We start from the raw sequence: 9,276 nt of genomic DNA, 5'->3' as shown, positions 1-9,276 counted from the left end.
GGTACAGAGCTGGTCAAGCCGTATCCCACTAAAGTACTAAAGCCGGGACCCCACACTGAAAAAAAGGATCTCTCAGTCGAAATGAATATGACTTTGACCCAAAAGATTGGCGCTTTTCAATAGGGTCAAGAACGACGTTTCTTTACCCAAAGCATTAACTAAGCTTTAAAAAATTACTTTAGAGAATAGAAGAATCTATCTGTCCAAAATATTTCACTCTTGACCCAAAATGAATATGCAAAGAAGTTATTGCTACAAGAACAATAGTCTCTTTGATTCATGCAAAAATTCTTGATTGAAAAGGGACCATTTCTTGATTAAAGAGACACTTTTCTTAAACCAATAGCGAATACTATTGACTCAACTAAAATTTATTTTGATCTAAGAGAAGTCTATACATCATATACAGGCATATTACGAGGTACATTATTTTCTGATAAATTTAGATTTTCCTGGTCTGTAGTAAGTAAAGTGATATTGTTTTCCTCGATAGTAGTTATTTCTGCTTATTCACTCCTTGGTATTTTTTGGGGTGGGTCATCACTCTACAAATTACAAAAAAATGTTACATCACGATTAACCAAAGTAAAGCAAATAAATTATTAAAATTATAAGCTTTGGTCACATTTTAAATTTTTTAATACGACTTGAAATTCTAAAATTTTTGTAATTATTTGCTTATTTATTATTCTTATTCTATCTATAGTCACGCATGCATTATCTAAACAGGTGCATTAGGTAAATATCTCTTACCTTCAAATATAGCAAATAAATGCTCTAATTTCCATGTTTTTCAGAAACTCCTATAAAGAATCCGTATATCCTAAAATTCGTCCATAAAAAATGACAAATGCATGTTAATAACGATCACTAATTTGTTATACGATATGCCCCTAAAAAGCAAATTATGCAAAATTCCAAGTGGAAAATTCCAAGCAACAAAACCCGTGCGTACTATGATGTGCGACCTATGAAATGCGACATACGACTGATCGGACTGCCGACTGATTGTATATACCGTCCATCGTCATCGTCTTTGCGTGTCGTTATTATTTTTCATCAAAAGAGTATTTAGCTATTGGAAAGATGGCCATGTTTCTTGAATGAAGTACTTCCTAGCGTATTTTTCTTATTATCTTAAAACAAAGTAACTTGCACTTGCTTGAATGAAAATAGATTCAAGAGAAATTTTCGAATTTTTCAAAAGAACCAGTTTTCTTGAGTTAAGAGAGTTTTTCTTCAGGCAAAATATTTTCTTTTACACTAAAATAAATTCTCTTGCCACTAATTTTTTTTTTCAAGAACGATGACGACTTTAGTTCAAGTCTATCTTTTTTATCAGTGCATTAGCAACACGCCAAGCCACGCCATCTCACCCACGTGTTGCGACGTAGTAAAAGGTGTACACATTTTTAACAGGCCACGTGATAACACGCTTATTTGATTCTCTAATATTTTTATTACAGTTACACAAATATCAGTATTGACACGTTAGAAACCCCTTGACAATCCGAAAATTGATTCTACTTAAATCAAGGAAAATCTTTTATTTTTCTCGGTCGTAAGTTCTGAGGAACATCTTCGAGTGTCTTAGACCGTTGGAGGATTTCAGGTTACGGATGGAGTCCTCCAGGTTCTTCAGTTCCGCTTTAAGTTGGTTTCTGCTTGGAAAGCGGAACAGTTAGTGGAGTGTTCGCTCCTTTTCTAGCTAGATCGTTTGCCTTCTATCACTTGGTGAGCGGATACCCACAGTAAGAGGACTTTCTTTGCCTAATTTGTTCAGCACTAGTTCTCTAAGCATTCTTTGACCAACTTCGAATTTATAGTTACTGAGTTGATCGCTCTTAGTTTCCTGTTTTCGATAGTTCCTATCTAAGATAAATTGTAGGCATCTTTTGATAGCGTAAAACTCTATGTTACTGATAGTGAACAGCACACAGTTACAGACCGACTCTGTCAGTAACAATGGCGTCGCCAAAGGGAGGGCGTGGCCCACCCTGGATTAGCTCGGGCCCACTAGTGGCCCTCCCGCGCAATGTCCAGAAAATATACCGTCAACTTTCATCAATTTGTAATAAAATCATATAATGCAATACCTAATATAAAAATATCTCCAAAAAATCCTATATGGGTATTTCACCACTGCAAGAAAATCTACAAAATAAAATAGTTATTTTTTGTAAACACTTCTGCGTTAATCCCAAACGGAAACTACTTGTCAGAAGTTAGATTTACATATATACAAATTTGCCTAACGAACAAAAAAACGCTTAAAGTTTCGGAAAGTTTATCTCTTTGCGTCGTCGGAAGCAAAAAAATACAAAAAATAAAGAAAAAAACTATTAAATAATTTTAAAATATTTAAATTCAGACAGAATTTTAAAATATTTAAATTCAACTATTCGAGAACACTTACTTAAAACAGATACGTCTACAAAAATCGTTGACGTTCTGTTAAAATGACATTATATCAAGTTAACCTTCAAAATAAACAATTACTACCTGATAACAATTACTTAATAAGGTAAAACCAAAAAGCCCTAAACTTTCTGCATGATTATTTTTAATTGGGCTCGTTCAGGGACGGTCAGCGGCTGAGTGGCTGAGTAAGCGATTTCCCTAAACGGTCTATTCTGACGAACAGCAACAGTCAGCCAACTGCAACTGTGCAAAATTCTCAGCGGTAAAATTTACGCTGAGACAAGTCAGCCTTAATCTATTTCCTTATCTCTGGTCTACTAATGTAAAATAACTTTAATTTTCTCAGTTTATTATTTACTTTTTATGGTTTGTTGAAGTTTGTAGTCAATCGTAGTTAATCGAATCCTTAAAAAATAGGAGATATTTGTTGTCAAAAAAGTTACAAAGCAGTAGGTTAATCTAAAAAGTTCGAAAAAGTCAGTTGTAAATAGAGATCGAAGAAGTTCAAGAAATAAAGAAAATTCAACTTGATTTCCATCTTAAATCGAATTTTCTAAATACCATGAAATTAAAAAAAATACTACTTTCTGAAAAAATCTAAATCACCATAAAACTTTTGATTGTAATTATACCGTCTGATCGAAAAATAATTGCGTCCAGTTGGCTTAAAAATGACGATCGATAATATTCCCGATATAAGTTTACTTATAAAATAACAGCAATCTTCACCTCCACACAGGGGTGGATGGACCATATGGGAAAACGGGAAAATTCCCGGTGGGCCGGTGGAAAAATGGGCCGGTGGGCCGGTCCCGATCAGAGCTCAAAAAAGATTGGATTAGCAAAAATTAAATGGTTAAGCTTCTAACTAAAGTGACATAAGATCCTTAGTGACTCCATAGTTATCCTATTATAACTAATCAATTTTCATCAGTATAATCGTCAGTTGCTTTTAAACACCAATTTGTAAAATAACTATTGTAAAATGTCTTTCTCTGGGATACTTATAACTTTAATAATCATCTGTTGTTTGTTCGGTTTAAAAATTTTTTATTATACAAGGTGAGTCAATAAATGCAAATATTTGCAGGGGTGATAGATCTTAATAAAATGAACAATGATATATTTTCTTTATCGAGTTTCAAATAAGTCCAATCGAGTTATTAAAGTTGGAAATTTAAAAAATAGAGTTTTAAAAAAAAATTTGAGCCACCTTAATTTTTCGGTATTTGCATCTCTTTTAGTGCCGTAATATCAGAGATTAAGAAACTATACCGTGGAAAAATTTGCGGTGAACAGGAAGTTCGAAAAAGTTTTCTAAAATATACAGGAAACTTTAAAAGAAAATGCTCGATTTTTAACATCTTTTTTTGAAAAAAAACTCATAGACGTGTTCCTGGGGTCGAAATATACCACCCCTGAAAATATTTGCACTCACCCTGTATAGTTTTACCCAATATTCTTTTATTAATAACTAATAAATATGACTGACTGGCAGCAAAAAAAAAGAATGACTAGCATTAGGTAAATTTAAATTGTCTGGATCTAAATGTATACTAAGAATACGGTAGCGTAGATTGACAACTGGGGGCCTCGGGCCTCGGTGCAATATTTTTCGAGCTCCCCTTTGTAAAAAGGTAGACGAATTTGACGCGAACTCTACGGTTGACGGAGAAAACATATCTATGCTTGTCTTGAATTGGGGACGGACTAAAAGCCAAGTATGAGAACTAAAAGCCAAATCTAAATTGTTGTTTAAAATGTTGCTAAAATGAATTTGCTACAAATTACTGAGACAGCAGAGAAGAGTTAAATAAGGTTTAAACTAGATTAGATAATAAAATATTAATATGTCTCGAAAAACAAAATATTCTTATTATGGACTGTAACATAGCATTACATCAGAAAACATTTATATCCACTGCCTAGGTGTTGCCTAGGTTTTTTTCGTTAGAGTCATGGCATTATCAAAGGCATTATCATACAAGATGCCAAATGTACAAAAGTATAGAGGAAAAGTTTCGTGATAAGAAATATACAGGGTGTCCCACAAATAAGTGCAAGTATTTAAAGGGGTGGTAGATCTTGATAAAAGAAACATATTTTCTTTTTACCGTTTTTCAAATTAGTCCAAAATAAGGGAGTTATTTTACTTTGAAAATTTCCAAAAAAAAAAAGTTTTTTTGCTAAAATTTTGAGAACCACTCGATCTTTTCTGGATTTTATTTCTTGTAAATTTAATCTAATACCTATGTTGCCATATTATCCAGAAATAATGTTTTTTAACTAAAAACTAAAAAAAATCCAAAAAATTTTTCAAAAAATTTCAAATTTTCAAAAAAATTTTTTTTTCGCGAAAAGAACCTCTTCGTGTTTCTGGGGTTGAACTATACTACCAATACTTGCACTTATTTCTGGGACACCCTGTATAATAACCTAAAAAATGCTGCAGTTTTAATGGCGACCGCGGTTCATTCAGTTAAAAACACACGTGTACACGAGGAGGCTACTGCTGTAGCAGAACAAAGAGAATTTCTTTCTACAATGTGTAAGAAAGTATATGCCCGAAAAGCTAAAAGTAATGTATTTCACAGAGGATTGGGTCAGCTAAACTGAATGAATCAGGAAGTCTTAAAGTTTCTCAAAATCGTAGCCTGTTCAATATCAAATTACCGTTATCGATAATGGAAATAAAGCAGTAGAACTTTGTAAAACCAAGCCATTTTGTAGTAAAAATTCAGATGTCCGACCCAATATTGGCCTTTACGAAAATTTTGATCAAGACAATTTTTTTTTTAAACCGGAGGCAAAAGAGCTATTTCGCACGAGCGAAATATACCCTTACTTATATACAGGATGTGTGCTATCCTATATACAGGATAAGTGCAAGTATTTTAAGGAGTGGTAGATCTCGATAAAAGAAACCTATTTTCTCTCCATCGTTTTTCAAATAAGTCCAAAATAACGGAATTATTTTACTTTGAAAATTTCCGAAAAAATAACTTTTTGCTCAAATTTTGAGAACCACTGGATCTTTTCTGGATTTTCTTCCTTGTAATACCTATGTTGCCATATTATCAAGAAATTCTGTTCTTTAAAAACCTCATAGGCGTTTCTGGGGTTCAACTATACTACCAGTTAAAATACTTGGACTTATTTCTGGAACACCTTATATTAATAAATAAAATATGTTTCTTCGTTATGGTTATTCTGTTTTTGTGGATTTGGGCCGGTTGTCTGTTTTTCCCGGGCCGGTTTCCACTTCCCCATCCACCCCTGACGTCGTTTTTTTTATTGTAGGGTATTTACACTTTTTTTTTAGCTCTTCATAAAAACTAATAAACAACGATGATATGGTAAATTGTCTGGCCCACCCGAATAAAACCTGGCCCCAGTACTGGCCTACCTTGAAAAAAATATCTGGCGACGCCATTGGTCAGTAAACAATAAAAAACATCATTAGAAGGAAAGAGAGACAGATACAATATTTTCATCCTGTGCCAGTTTTTATTGACTCAAAAGAGTACGAAAATATTTCTCTCTTCTCTTTTAACCCAGATAAGGCCAAAACTATTAATTTTCAAATTAGTTGATATTATGTTTTTTTTAGTGCTAAATATAATATACCAACGATGTAGTAGGCGGTTTTTTCAAAAATATTTGCAGGTTTTTTCAAAAACAGGTGTTCTTTTAAAAGGACGGTGGACAAATACACAACCTTCTTTAAAAAGCGTTTATTAGAAAGCAAATGAATATAATAGAACAAAATGTTAAGCTGTATGATAACTCACAAAACAATTTTTAGGATGTAATGCAATTTCACATTTCTGACAGGTGAAATTACATTTTTTATGACAAATACCACACCTTGTCTGTTTTTCTTGATAAGTAACTAAATGGTCTAGTCGGTCATATCTCGAATGCTCATGTAAATTAGCAGAATTGCGACTAGGGCCTCTTTTCGATGATTTTTTAAAAGTTTCTAAAATACCGAGAGCAACTGACTGCCTGAAATGTAAATGGTCCTTTTTGCCATTACTTTCTCGATAAAGCTGCCACGCGTTATGTAAAGCCATATCTAGACAGTGGCAAATTAGGGGAAAATACCATTTTTTTCCTCTTATTGACGTTCTATATAGACTAATGTTCTGGTCCGCTCTATCAACCCCTCCCATATTCTCGTTATATTTTTTTATAGCATGAGGTTGGGGAACATATACATTTTTCTTCTCTTTCTGAGAAAATCGTTTTACAGGTAAAGTTGGCATAACTTTGGTGGCATTTGAAGCAATCGTGACAACACTATTGTCATGCCACTTGCATAAGATTATTTTGTTATCATCTGAAGTACAAAATTCAAATAAACCTCTATCTTTTTTTTTCAAAATGCTAGAATGAGTCAAAATGCACTCTTTGCCTAAACGATTTTCTCTGATAGTTCCAGTTCCCTTCAAACCCATATCTGTCAGTTTTTCCAACAAAGCAAGTGTAGTAAAAAAATTGTCAAAATATAAGTGGAACGGAGTATTGGGAAATCTTTCTTGAAGAACATGAGCAAACTGTAGAATTACACTAGCTCCAAGACCTAATTCTTTATATTCATCCGCAATAATTGTTGTCGAACCCTGGTAAGGCTCAAACCATTCAACATAACCAGTTTTCGTAGTACCGGCCCAAAACTTATAACCCCATCTGATGGGCTTTCCTTTGATGAACTGCTTGGTTCCATGGCGTCCAAAATATGGAACCATACTTTCATCTACACTATGATTCTCCTGAAAGGGTGCAAAGTCGATAAATCTTTTATTTAGTGCGTCAATAAGAGGGCGAATCTTAGCAAACTTATCATTAGTATTCAACAAATTATTATTGTCGCAGCAATGTAAATTTTGTATAATATACTTGAACCTATTCCTAGATATGGCTTCACAAACAAGTTGGTTATTTGTATCTTTGGATTTCTCCCAATACATTTCACGCCTAGGATGACCAGAATACCCACTAAGCAAGAGTACCCCTAAAAAACAGCGCATTTCATTGCCAGAAATGTCTCCATTGCGGTTATGAGACGTAGCATATAGATTGCTATAATGCACCAACATAGCGATGATTTCAGAGTCAAAAAATAAATGAAATGCCTCTAAAGGCGTGTAGGATATTTTTGGTCCATAAATATCATTCCACAAAGAAAAATCTGAATTTATGTCTGTTTGCAACCATTTGTAAATGCGCTTCTTTTTTTTCGAGCCAGTTTCTTTAGTACGGAAAACGGACAAAGGTAAATCATCTTCACTATCCCAAAGATCGCTCTCTAGTTCCGGAGTTTGAGGTTCCGGAGTTTGAGTACGTTCCTCAAAACTTACTTGTACTTCGGCACGCAGCTGACTTCCAGGTAAGTTGTTCATATTCACGGTCTCTTCATCCCCGGAATCTTCATCTGTGATTTCTTCATTTGCATTCTCAGGAGGCAATATGTAAATATTATTCGGTATTTCTGCATCGAGATTTGCAATTTCCTCCAACAACTCATGGAATTTCAGTGGTCTTTTCCAATACCTAAAAATGTAGTTTTGTTATAGTAGATTTGGCCACTGTCCTTTTAAAAGAACATGCAGATATTTTCAGTTCCAACTGTCGGCACATATTTCACCATAACCAAGCTTTTACATGGGAACGTTTTTTAGATGTTTATTAACAAAAACCAACGTTCTAATTGATGACAAAAATACAGTAACATACATAGGACTTACCTCGAATCATCCATGTCACACACTGAAAAAAGTCGAACTCAATAAAGTGTAATTTTCACACACTAACAAGTGAAAATATAACATGTAGTGGTTAAATTAACGGAATAATATTATCTCTAAACAAATTCATAATGTGCCATCTGCATTCGAGGAGTTAAAGTTGAGTATTACAGAAATCTGTAACTTGGCTTTTAAAAGGACGGTGGCCGTATCTGGGTTAATTATAGCTCGACGCAGTATATTTTTGGACACAGTAAAAAATTTGCAAAATTAAACCTCCCAATAATGACGAAAAACTGACGCAGATGCAATGAAAATCGTAACGAAACATTCCATTTGTCACTGAATATTTTAGTTCATTTGTGCATAATAACAGGTGCTTGGACCTAGTATCTAATTCGCAGATTTTTCCGTTATAGTCTGTCTGGCTATTTGTTTTTTTTTTCGCAGAGGAAAAAATAGATTCATCATTCATTTATCGGTGGAAAACCCACTCTTACTTACCAATTTAATTTTGTTGAGTTATTTTTAAATTTATATTTAAACATTTTTAGTTATAATTATAGTTTTTAATATTTTAAATTTACAGTCGACAAACTCTAGACAAATCTTATTGTACAAAACGAAGTAAAACAAAAAAAAATATTAGGTTACCACTTATTTGTTAAGAAAGTATAGAATATAAGCATATAAGCGAACGTATAGTATATAAGCATTATAATATAATGATATACAGGGTGGTCAGAACTGTATTCCGGAAACTTCGGCAGCATATTCTACAGATAAAAAAAAGTAAAAAACATCTTATAAATCTTTGTCCTAAAATGCTTGGTTTCGGAGATATATTGGGTGTAGAAGTTTCATTTTTATTTCGATTTTTTTCTAAATAATTTCTGAAGTAACCTCAATATTTAGATGAAATTTGGTGTCTAAGAGTTTTATGATATGAGAAATTTGATTTTGATGTCAATATGACTCCTACTTGTAGAGGGCGCCATCTACATATTTTTAACTAGTTTGGTTTATAATAATAACTTTTCGTCCGTACTTGTATAAAACTACTAAGTAAAAAAATATACATTTACGACGTCTTTAACGTAAAAAA

General features: G+C 33.3%; 1 protein-coding gene across 1 annotated transcript; it reads right to left on the bottom strand.

Annotated features, from left to right (window-relative positions):
• Positions 1 to 5,978: 5,978 nt before the first annotated feature.
• On the bottom strand, positions 5,979 to 8,387 carry LOC115879341 (piggyBac transposable element-derived protein 3-like). The gene is made up of 2 exons (XM_030896117.1): positions 8,172 to 8,387; positions 5,979 to 7,977 (listed from the first exon to the last, which is right to left on the bottom strand). The coding sequence occupies exons 1-2, from the start codon at positions 8,183 to 8,185 to the stop codon at positions 6,192 to 6,194; spliced, it is 1,800 nt and encodes a 599-aa protein (XP_030751977.1). The 5' UTR covers positions 8,186 to 8,387; the 3' UTR covers positions 5,979 to 6,191.
• Between the last annotated feature and the right edge of the window lie 889 nt (positions 8,388 to 9,276).

This window comes from Sitophilus oryzae, unplaced genomic scaffold (genome assembly GCF_002938485.1).
Source record: "Sitophilus oryzae breed Bouriz unplaced genomic scaffold, Soryzae_2.0 scaffold_1576_pilon_pilon, whole genome shotgun sequence".
Lineage (NCBI taxonomy): Eukaryota > Metazoa > Arthropoda > Insecta > Coleoptera > Curculionidae > Sitophilus > Sitophilus oryzae.
The sequence above is the reverse complement of the archived record's forward strand: the minus strand, read 5'-3'. Positions and strand labels throughout refer to the sequence as shown.